The sequence below is a fragment of the Schistocerca serialis genome, chromosome 3 (assembly GCF_023864345.2).
Source record: "Schistocerca serialis cubense isolate TAMUIC-IGC-003099 chromosome 3, iqSchSeri2.2, whole genome shotgun sequence".
NCBI classification, from domain to species: Eukaryota; Metazoa; Arthropoda; class Insecta; order Orthoptera; family Acrididae; genus Schistocerca; species Schistocerca serialis.
In genome coordinates, this window is record NC_064640.1 from 126,287,309 (window position 1) to 126,299,939 (window position 12,631).

Sequence of the window (12,631 nt, forward strand, 5' to 3'; positions counted from 1 at the left end):
ACACATCTGGTGTGTCACACTGCATTAGTGACAGTGCATGTGTCATGATAGGAATCTCTTATTGACACACTTAATTTGTACCACTGGTAAGTGAGTGAGATATGCTTCCTTGCCTGCCCGATATAGGTGTTTGTCTGATAATAAATGTGATCATTCACCAGGAAATGATGAAAATGTAATAGTTTGTCACAAAAGCTGCAACAAATGAATGCAGTAGTTTCACAATCACACAGTTTCTCTGTGCTCTGTTGAAACATATGATTTTAACATTTTTTAAGTTGGGTTCCGTTTTGGAAGTCTTGACCCTTGAATTCCTTTGAGGTAATGTAGTTCACACTTTTTTTTTCCATTTCTGTGAGACATCTATGTGGTGTCTCACCTGCTCTCTCCGTTCATTACATTTACTTGCGACGGCAACATATTCTTTCCATACGACTCGTAGTTTGTAACCAATGTACAGTATAGTATGACAACTGCCAGGGCCACAGAAAGAGAACAAATATTTCAATGACGGGATGGACAGTTCATAATGATGTGAATAAATAAATGGCATGAGGGAGTTCACTGTTTGACAGCTTGGCAGTCCAACACCTTGACCACTTACCCACAACATGGTTGCTGTTTCATGTTGCTCTCTATGGCACTTCTTGTTCTTGGAGTGTTCATGGTTTCTATTTTGCTTTTTTAAAAATAGTTCTGTACACCTCCTTCCTGTTTTCATGCTTGATGTGTGTTAATTTTTTGACAGGCTGTTCACTGGGCCATCTTACCACTAAATCTGAGGGGAGTGCGATGGGGAGTTCCCCTTTTTAGAATCATTGCAAATCTTGGAGAGAGACAAATCAATAAACTGCCATATTTTGCAAATTTTCATTCAATAATGCCATTTGAAATAATGTTCTGGGGTAACTCAGCTTTAAGAAAGAAAGTCTTCATTGCTCAAAAATGTCCTGAAAGAATAATGTGTGTTTTTCACTTATGATGATATTACGGAAATCTGTTTAAGGAGTGGAGCATTCTTCACAGTATATTTATTCCCTCATGAAGTTTGTTGTAAATAATCCGCTACAGTTCAAAAGGGACAATGATGTACATAATTAGATTACCAGATTGAAAAATGACTTTCATTACTCCACATTAAGGTTGTCTTTAGCACAAAAGTGGGTGCATAGTGCTGCAACAAAAATTTTTGATCACTCACCCAGTGATATAAAATGCCTGTCAGACAAGAAAATAAAATTCGAAAACAAACTGAAAAAGATCCTTCTTGAAAATTACTTTCATAAAGAAATCTTCACTCAGCAGCAGATGTGCACTGATGTGAAACTTCCTGACAGGTTAAAACTGTGTGCTGGACCGAGACTCGAACTCAGGACCTATGCCATTCATGGGCAAGTCTGCCAATATCTCGTCTCCTACATTCCAAACTTCACAGAAGCTCCCCTGGGGAAACTTGCAAGATTAGCACTCTCGGGAGAAAGGATGTTGCAGAGACATGGATGAGCCACAGCCTGGGGGATGTTTCATTCTGGAAATTTTCTGTCTGCTGCGGAGTGTGTGCTGATATGAAACTTACTGGCAGATTGAAACTGAGCGCTGGACCAAAGTTCAGAAGATAGTAGATCAGGTATTGGTGGGAGTAAAGCTATGAGTTGTGCTTGGGTAGCTCAGTCGGTAGAATGCTTGGCTGCAAAAGTCGAAGGGCCTGAGTTCATGTCTCGATCCGGCACACAGTTTTAATCTGCCGGGAAGTTTCAACTACTTCTGTTCCATAGAAGAATTTCTATTATTGTAATGTGCTAAAGGTGTCAGGTAGGAATTACTAACAAACATGTGTATTAAAAAATAGCTTTATAAATGTTCAGCATGTAGCCATAGTTACAAGTTAATTTGTGATGTGAATGTAAAATGACTCATTCCCCATCATTATGATTTATTGTACAAAATTATCCATGGAACATGAAACTAACTACCATCCACTTTGACTTTTACTTTTGTCATTAGTAAAATATTATCATCCTTGTTCCTGCAGTCGGGTGCTATATTTTGATTTTTTTGTAAAACGAATGGTCCCTTGTGTAATGTCACTTTCACCATTCCAGTGCAGAACTGTACAGTGAGCAGCTCTGACAACACACAGTGTTGGCTCTGGTGCGTAAACGAACCATGAACAATCATCAAAGATGAGACTCAGTACTGGAACAAAACATCAGTGGTACTGCAGTAGTCTTACCACGAGTAATCACTTGAGACAAGAAAGTCGTTCATGTTAAAAGAACTTCATTGTTCTACATCATCTTATAGATGTTCAACAAAATGGTGTGTATGCACCTATTTCATCACATTCACTGTTAGGCATCATAATTTGATATTTAAGAATATGAACCAAGTGCTCTGGCTCACTTTTAGAGTGAGGCCGGAAAGGTGGAGCCATCAAAGGCTTGATATCAGTGTGTGTCAGAATTCCTCAAACGGAGCAGAAGTGTTCTTAAAATTGTGCGTGGAATGCATCAATAGTAAATGTTTTATTTGAAATGCCCAGAGTTGCTTGTGTGGTGGTGGGTTGCACACTGGTTACATATAGCTATTTGGACAAGGAATTCCTTATCATTAGTGACATTATTTTCAAAAAGGGGTCTCTTATTAAAGTCTACATGGTTATAATCCCGTGGTGGTGGTGGTGGTGGTGGTGGTGGTGGTAGTTGTAGTTGTAGTTGTGGTGGGTCTTGCAGGACACCCAGTATGCACTCACTTTAGACATGTGTATACATTTAGTTTAATTTTTCCATTAATAACATAGCAGTAAATATAGTCAGCTTCAAGTGCCAGACCTCTAAATTTTCTCACTAGTGTTTTGTGAAAGGAATGTTGTCTCCTCCCCAGGGATTCCCATTTGATGTGAGTAATATCTTCGGTGCTCCTGTGTAGGAGAGTGAACAACATATCCTGGAGGCCCAGATAATGATAATAATAATAATAATAATAATAGAAGAGAAGGAGTAAAGTATATTGATAGTAAATATGATACTGATATATGTATATATATTTTTTGTTCTCAGAATACTGGAAATTCAGCAGCAGTTACAAGCAGCACTAAGGCTCTGCCGGGAAGGGAGGACAAGCTTGAGTGGAGCTAAATCACAGTTCACAACTACAAGTTTGGGAATTCTTGCTAATTATCGCAAGAAACAGACGCTTCGAGGCTTGCTACATTCATTAAATACCATAAAAACATTGGTATGTTTTGTGCAAAATCTTGATTGATTTATTTATTTATTCTGCTGGTGTTCTTACCATTTCGGGGAAACCAACTTGTGTTCAGTTGACTTGACAGTGTAGGAAGACAGGTGTGTGTGTGTGTGTGTGTGTGTGTGTGTGTGTGTGCATCCATGTCTTCCCTACAAGTTTGAAAAAGGAAATGCATTCCAAAAGTTTGCAAAGCTCTGTACCTTCTGTTTGTGTACCAAATGACGGCACAGCACTTCTGCCTTTCGTGTGTCATCTGCTTTATTCCTAAATACTTAGTAATTCTCGACTGGAACTTTCTGTACATTAGTATACAAATACTCAGATTGCCCTTTAAAAAGAAAACCACATTAATTTACTTCCCCCACCTTTATCTGGTCCAAGCTTGTGCACCATGTCTGATGATCTTGGTGATGATGTTATGTGAAACACTTATCTTCCTTACTTCCAATTATTGTCACCGTATGATTGTTCAGTAACAAATTGTTGTACTTGGTAACTTCAATTGATGATTGCTCATTCTTTGTAGATCCATCTTATTCAGTATGTTCAACAGCTATTCTCACTCTAATGGTCTCCACATGGTGAGGTGCTGAATGCTGAGTGTATTGAAAACGACATGGCCCAGTGGTAAGCCAGGTGTGGCCATTGCTTGTAAGTGTTGGAAGCTGTTGAATAATGGTGAAATGTCTAGAAGCTGATAATGTGTTGGGTATTTGCCCATTTTGTAAAACAGCAGACTAAAATACATGTAGCAGCTGACAGCATAATATAATTATGAGGAATGTATGAGTGTTACAGAGTATAGTGCTAATTGTAAATTGTTGCAAATGAAGTGCGGCAGCCAACAGTCTGTATGCATATCGATAATTATCCAGTGACAGACGTTTATGATTGCAGTGGACCTAGCAACATTGCGATTAGATCATGGAAAACTGGGAACATGTTACCGGTCAAATGAATTGTGCATCTCATCATATTGATCATAATTACTGAAAATACCATCTTTCTGAACAGTACAAGCTTCAGTTCTTCACATACGCAATTTAATATGTAAACAAGATGATGTGAGAGGAATATTATGCTTCACTTGATGGGTGGCTGGTAAAGAAAGCACAATGGAAACTTTTTACTTTGTCAGTGTTATATGTGACTGGTTGCATTCTTTAATAGCTGACATGTTCCTTGCTGAAAATAGTACTACTGAGTAAGATAATTTTCTCTAGAATGTGACTACACTCATGATTCAAAAATATCAGGAGTACTCTGATAAATTTCTGGACAAATTCGTGAATTCCAAAGCGTGATTATCAGTCCTTTGAAACACATCTAAATGTGTCATTGAGTGACGTCACATAATTCATAAATAAGCTCATTAAAATCTTCAGGAATTTTGTGACTTATGTATAGATAATGAATTCATGTACCTTCATCTATTCAACAAGGACGTGTAAAATTCATTCCATGTCAAATTGCTGCTCTTTGATTTGCCATGTGATGACCAATGCACTGTCAAGTATGGGGTTAAGTTCATGCTGATAGCTGCACAGAATGCATTATTTATTGTATTACTGTGTTATTGATTATTACTTTCCAGTAATAGGGACTACATTTGGGCTACTCCTCGGCTGTTAAGTCAAAAATACTGCTGCCCAAGTTCTTCGTTATGTAAATACACATTTTTAAAATCCACAAACTTTTGTGCTGTTGAACTACCCAAAAGCCTTTAAAATGCTGAAATGTGTGTTTATTCCTTGCAGTTCCAGAAGACTTTAATGCAACCTAGGAGAAACTTGTTGAATCATAATTTATTCGCTGCATAATTTTTTGAAAAACTGTCATTCAGAAGTGACTCACATGGAATCTAGAATTTCATTTCAGGAATATCTTTGGTGAAATCATTACAAAAAAATCAACAAAAGCTATCACATTCCACAGTCAGTACTGAGACTGCATTTCAGATGGGTACTTACAATCATCTGTAGGCTCCATCCCCACCACATCCATGTTTTCTGTACAGATAGATATTATTACCAACCTAACTTTTTTAGAATAGATACTATTGTTGTAATTTTACTTTAGTAGTCTTGATGTACATCTTCTCAGCCAATTATTTTAAGATATCCCTTGGATTGATGCCATCATAAAATAGATAATACATACTAAGCAGTCATAAATTTTGGAGCCAGAGGTCCCTTTGTGTGTTACAAGAAAGAATTGAAGGAAGTGAAACTACTGAGGATTGAAAAGTCCATGTTTCATCACGTGTCTGATGCTGTCCCAGAATTTATCCGTGCCATCATGACTCCGAGGCGGCAGTTTGGCACCACGATTTGTGCTGCACAACCTGCCATCTCTCGGCACTGTTGGGAACTGACTTTCTGGATGACCAGCACATTTGTTTTCTATGGAGAAGTATTGTCATGTAGGATATTTAACACAGTATTGGGATTTTTTCCCATATTAATATTTATTTTATCTTCCCATCCCACTTTTTCAGTTCCTGATCCATCTACGGGTTTTGCTAGTTTTCAGTACTTCCAAGTTGGACCAGAGCTGTTAACTGCTGTGATTTGAAATCATTTTTGTGCCCACCTACTTTGTGCACTCACATTGGCTTGTATCACTGTATGTGGTAGATGTTTTGAGCCTCCTTTGGCTGAATGTGACATTGCTTTATTCTTAAACATTGATTCATTCTGTTTCAGATTTCATTTTTATGAAATAATTTATTTCAGCTGTGCACTGAAGAGCGCCTGCAGGAGTTGCTGAATGAAGCGAATTATGCCAGAGCTATTAGCTTGCTTCTGGAATGTCAAAGAGCTGCGTGCACGTACCGCCATTTTAACTGTGTTGCTGCACTCAGTGGAAAGCTACAGGATACTTTAGAAATGGCAGAGGAGCAGCTTGATGGAGCTTTGACAAAAGTAGGTACTTTCGGCTGCACATGTATGTAGTTTGTAGGAGGACTGTAATGGTACCTTCACACCGAAAACCAACTCCAACAAACTTGGTTGACATCTGTTTTCATCTCAAAGTTTGACTTAGTTTTCACCTGTTGCCAACGATTGTTTGAAATTGTGAGTTTGAAAAACTAGTTGAGGGAAGTTTTGTCTCAAGTTTGTAGTTTGTGGTCAGTGAGGAAAACCACGGCAGAGTTGGGTGACTGGTGCATGCGCATTGCCATTTTTGTGTCTCAGGTACAAACTACCAAAAGGAAAGTCTGAATTACTTAAAACTTAGAAGATTTATTCTGAAAATGAGGTGAAACACAACTTGGCGTAATCACTTGTATCCAGGTCTGTAGCCAAAGTTCATATCCCGTTAACACTATCACAGTAACAGCGTTGTGACTGAGAGGAGACCTGCTTCGTACTCCAGAAGGCCCACTAGATGACTCCACTTCTGGGCTGCAACAATGCAACTGAATCACGTGAGGCTCCATCAACTCTAGTGGTATGATTGCTGCATCTCTTGCTGCACTGCTGCCACTGGAGTTTTGGCACATGGTGCTTGAGTAGGCGGTGGCCGTGTTTTAGGTGAAGCGACTGCGCTGTATGAATGCATGGCTCAACAGCCATGTTGTCTGCTTTGTTTCTCCCTTGTGTTTATACGGTGGCGACTCTCGAGTGGTCCACAGAAGTAACTAACTAGTTTTCGTTAGAAACTGAAGTTAGGAAATCTCTGTGGAATTCTTTTGCTTCAATAATTTTATGAATAAATTATTTCAATTTTACAATCTTTTTATTTTATGTTTGAGGTAGGGACATCTACTATGTTCATTTTGGGTCTTATATTATGATTTCTTCCTTTCAGAGGGAAGTGTTGGCTAGGTGTAGTGTATCTGAGTGAAGGTGCATTTATTTAAAGTGTGTCCAGCAACTTATATTTTTACTTAAATGTTGAAGTATCTGCCAGCTACTATGTTAATATGACCTTAACAGTAACTTTCAGTTCCTTGTCTTCAGATAATGGGGTACTGGGAAGGAGATGAATATGTAGTATGTGCTGATAAGTGCACATATTAATGTGTTAAGAATGTATAAAAGTAAAATAACAGTACCAGTACTTGCTTTTACAAAATCCTTGAGTATGTTCACAATAACCCAGCACACACATGGCACAGCTTTACTAATCCTGGCCAGTGATAGTCAATGAGAGTACATGGAACTTGAATAACTGTCACCTGTTGCCAAAAATCGAAGGTTTACAAGAAGTTGTTCTGCTGGTGTTACTGCAGCTCTAAAATTTGTGTCTTTCCACTGAATATGTTGTGCTACTATCCCCTGAGAGTTCTTCGAATTGTGCTCATGTCATTCTGACAAAATTTTGGAAACCTTGCCTGCGTTTAATGTAGAGCTCCTCCAGTACATGAGTTTGTCTTTGTAACAAAAACTTCATGGTCTGGAACATGCACATCTTTTTTGTGTTAATTTTTGTGACAAACAATTATAACATTATACCAAGAATTATAACACAAAGTGCTAATGTATCTTCAGTCAGAATCAGTTTTCTTTTCTGTAATAAATAAATAAAATCACACCAAATGTGTGTGTGTTTACAGGAGCTTCAAACTGTTGTCAACATTTTGCAACACTTGACAAAAGTTGTAGATTTGTCAAACTCACTAAAGTTGCAAGTTTGCTAAATGTACGACAGTTGTGTGTTTTTGTTTATTGGAGTTGGTTTTCAGTGTGAAGGTACCGTAAGATTTCCAGTTTAACTTAACTTGCCATACCTTGTGGCTTTTCTATATTCCATAAGTTTTTTTTTATCAGAAAATATGACCACTTTTATTTGGAGTGATTGAAAAGAAACAGTATGTAGTATCACAAATGTAACAGGCAATTATTGAATCACTTAATAGTGTATAAAACATGGAAAATATTCTTTGCCTCCAAATAATTTTAGTTTAATCAAAAGTTTTATTCTATTTGTAGTTTCGTTTGCTGCTAGCTAAACTGTGTAAATGAATGCCATTGCAATGTGAATTTGTAAATAAACAGATGCACATGTCCCTGTGTTGTGAAAGGCATTTGAAACGTACAATGGAAGCAATGCAGCATCTTGTGTGACTTTGAATTATTTCATTGGGATCCTGTTGATAATAGGGACACTTTTGGAAGAACTGAGTTGAGGTAATTGAATGGGCGAGATTTTCAGTCTGTTTGTGATGGACTGTATGTGAAATTTATGCTACAATCTCGAGAAACTGAAGTGAACATAACTGAAATAACATTCTCTCTCTCTCTCTCTCTCTCTCTCTCTCTCTCTCTGTGTGTGTGTGTGTGTGTGTGTGTGTGTGTGTGTGTGTGTGTGCGCGCGCGCGCAAGAAAATACAGGAGTCTCCTGGGAGAACAGAGTTCCAGTGTACAAAGAAAAACAACAGCAGAAAGGCAATACAGTACAACCTGACTATAGCAGATGTTGAAAGTGACCACCAGTCATCTCCTGGCACTTTTGTGCCCTGGTTATCTAGTTTCTGAAGCCAGATCGAAGCTGGACTGCTGTAAGTGCAGCAGTTTCATCCAAAATGTTCTGCTTCAGTTCTTGAAGACTGTGAGGGTTGTTGTAATACACCTTAGATGTGAGGGCTTCCCACACAAAATAATCACACACTGACAGATCAGGTGACCTGAATGGCCAGCTAGGGCCACGACCAGACTGACCTCTGCTAACAACTCTGTCAGGCAAGAAGATTGTGCAAATGTACCCCAAGGTTTGGTCCACTATATTGGCAGTCGTTCCATCCTGTTTGTGTGTGGTTGTATGCATACATTCACATCCAGTCATATCCATTCGTCTGGGCCGCTTTTATTTGCCCCACCCAGTACAACTGCATAGTTGTATTTGCTTGCCATATTTCTCCACTCTTGATTATGGAATAGTGGGAGGGGGAAAAGGAGGGGGGGGGGGGATATCTGGAATAGATGATAAACTGCAGAAAGTTATATTTCTTCATTATTAACTTTTGTATAGTTTCTTATAATCTCCTTAGAACTGTAAAAATTGTTGATACACTAGCTGCAGCAGTGTTTTGGTGGCAGGTTTTATATGTTTTCAGGAACAACTTTGGCACTTTCATTGTTTGTGTAAAGTAAAAAGAAATGATGTATTGCTGATCTGTGAACTGTTATGGATGTTCACCCGTATGTAGTGTTTTTCAGAGAGTTTGTTAATGGAAAAAAGATTTTTGTATCTGCCAACCAAGCTTGTAAAGTTGACAAAACTTCTACATTGGAACTTACACTTTCTTAGTGAGAAAATGAAAAAAAAAGAAATAGCGGATTTTTATAATAATAATAATAATAATAATAATAAAAATAAAATAACATTATGGAAAGACTCCGATATTAGGTAGGGTCTGCAATGTTGTGGGCAGGAATTATATTGATTACATGAACACCTCTTCATGAAATTGTATGGGTGAAAATGCAAGATTTAACTGCTGTCAGGTATCTTGATGAGATCTTGGGACCTCATGTGCAGTTGTTGTGAGGTGGTGGGGCCCGGACTTCATATTGATGGACGATAATGATCGACCTCATAGAGCAAGAGCAGTTGATGTTTTCTTGGAAATGGAAGATATTGAATGCATGGTGTGGCCTGCTCACTCTCCCGATTTGAATCCCATAGGGCATGTCTGTGGTGCACCAGGGAAACAGGTTGCATCATCTAAGCATCCACCAACCACTCTGCAAGACTTGTGAACAGCTCTCCAGGAAGAATAAGTGTTATTGCCTCAACATGAGACTGATGATATCATTCACAGCATACCCTGTCATTGTCATGCCTGTATTGCTGCCAGAGGTGGTCACACCCCATACTGAGCACATTAACCAGTTGTCAGAAAGTGTGTGCAAATCCATTAAGCTGGAAAAAATGAACATTTTCGTCCACTGTTATGCATATTGCAGTTGTTTACATTCTGTATTCTGTACATTGTTTGTCCTTTTCTGTCACTTGTGTATACTGTTTTGTTTCAAAAAAAGACATGGAAACAGTATTTTTTCTCTCTTCACAGGTATGTGCAAAATTTCAGCCAGAATTTTATAACAATGTAATGACAGCGTATCAGTTACTAGGAAAAACACAGATGGCAATGGATCAGTTACACATGCACTTCTATTCTGCTATTCACAATAAAGCTGTGGAAGTTATACGTGAGTGTGTGGACAACACTGAAAGTCTTGTAACTGGAGGTGCTTCAAGCTCTCTAAAGCCCTTTCGTCTATTGTGTCAGGTATTATACTTTCATTATCCTCAGAACATTGTAAAGAAAAAGAAATCTGCTTAGCAAATGTGTTATCTCTCTCTCTCTCTCTCTCTCTCTCTTTCTTTCTTTCTTTCTTTCTCTTTAACCCCTGTTAATATGGTGTACTGCCACCTTGGCTGCTTGAATCGTCCTAAAGACTGACGCATATAAATTCTTATCATTGGTCACTGTGATTTTATACCATTCCTCACAGAGAAACTTTTCCATTCCTTAAATGAGCCTGCAGTCATTATGAACTTTTGGGAATAATACCATCTAGCTCACTTAATATATTGTTTATAATACTACATTAATGACTCGTTTTGGCTACTGCCATCAACAATTTCAGAATGTGGAACATGTGAAATAAAGTTCATTGTCAATAGCAATAAACCAGATGCCAAAGTGAGGCAATAGTTGTATTGCATGTGTCACTGGATTTTGTTCAAAGTTATGGATCTGATCATGGCAATAGCTAAAACATGTCACTAATTTAAAGAAAAAAAAATTATGTAGGATGTCCCAGGAGGAATGGCTAATATTGAGGGATATGGCAGGAACAAACATACAAAGGAAAAAAGTCTAGTAAGCATAGGCTCTAAAGTGCATTTCTTAAGAGCTATGGACACTTTTTCATCCTCAGTACTGTGAAACAAATCTCTGCTACTGCAAGCTCTTTGCATTCCATGTTTTGGAGGGAGGTAGGATAGTCCAAAACAAGAAAAAAATTATCTATTAAACATGGGCTCTTAAATGCATACCTTGAGAGCTGTGGGCACTTCTTCAGTAGAAAAGATCTGTTTCAGAGTAGCCAAGATGAAGTAGTGTGCATAGCTCTTAAGGTATGCATTTTAAGCCCATGTTTACTAGAATTTTTTGCTGCAAATGATTGTTCCTGTCATAACCCTGAATACTGACATCCTGTGTGTAATAAGTGATCTAGATGGTATTCACAGTAGTGGAGCAAAGCTTTTAAAATTCTGTGTATTGGTGAAACTTTAAACAAAATTGATAAGATGAAGATCTTAGTGCATTGCATAATGTGTGGCTCATCCTTTTTTAGTTAAGCGATAAGCGAGCCTTATGTATCTGCAGTATTGTCTTAATATCTTCTTGATTGAGTTCTGTCTTTCATTTAAGCAACATTTTTTAAGAGGTGGTGTAGAATAAATTTTTTGTGTGTAGGTCTGCATGCACTTATGTATTTTTAGAAAAAATATTGAATTTTTTGTTGTAGTACTGAATTTTTAAACCTGTCTCTTGTTATAAGTACATTTGTCTCATCAGATTTTGGCATGAGTGCAAAAAACCTCAATGTTGTTCTCCAGTGTTACATATTTGCAGTACTTTTCCTTTCAGTGTGACCATATGTGCTGCTGAAAACTAGTTAATGATCCCCAAATTTGTATGAAGCTTGTCTGATAGTTAAGGAACAGTGTAAAATTAGACTCTTCAGATATGCTGCATATTTCCAGTTGTCTGTAGTCAAAGTATTGTTCTTCTTGCACAGTTAAAGTCTGTTATTCGCATTCATCTAGCTTGCAAGAAGTTGAGAAACAGCGGTATTACCATAAATCTGTCATTTGTAAAATATGCATTTGTTGTCATATTGTCAAAATGGATACATTTCTGCAGAGACTTTGTGAGTTTTATTTTTATTATTACTATGCCTGAAACTAGGGCGGACTGTTGGAGTAGTGACCTTTCAACCAAATGGCAGACAATCTTGCAGTGAGGCAAGGGAATCCCAGAATCTCAGTTGTGAATATTTGGGGGGGGGGGGGATTTGTAGTTCCAGTATTTGCTTTACAATGAAGGGACACTTCCCGACAACCTTGGTGAGAACTGAAATTTCTGCAGTAGTAATATTATTGTGAGAGAAATTCCACCTGGCTGAACATTGGAGAACAGAAACCTAAAATAACCTCCTTTATAAATATCTATATTTTTTCTTATAGTAATAGCTATAATTTTTCCTCATGACCCCTGTGTACTGTCATTGCACTAGATCTGTATAACACTATTGGATTTGTGATTATTGTCACTGATAAAACTGCCTTCAGATGACTTGATGACTGTTCAACACACATGGCTTAGAGCATTCCCAGAGATGTCATAATACCATTCTTA

General features: G+C 37.9%; 1 protein-coding gene across 6 annotated transcripts in view; it reads left to right on the forward strand.

Moving 5' to 3' along the window:
• The window catches only part of LOC126469819 (syndetin), a 137,479-nt gene that overhangs the window by 21,042 nt on the left and 103,806 nt on the right, over positions 1-12,631 (forward strand). For all 6 annotated transcript variants that reach the window (XM_050097102.1, XM_050097105.1, XM_050097103.1 and 3 more), the window contains 3 exons: positions 3,060-3,237; positions 5,985-6,173; positions 10,271-10,489. In XM_050097102.1, the coding sequence (XP_049953059.1) occupies positions 3,060-3,237; positions 5,985-6,173; positions 10,271-10,489 (586 nt within the window). The remainder of the gene's footprint in view (positions 1-3,059; positions 3,238-5,984; positions 6,174-10,270; positions 10,490-12,631) is intronic.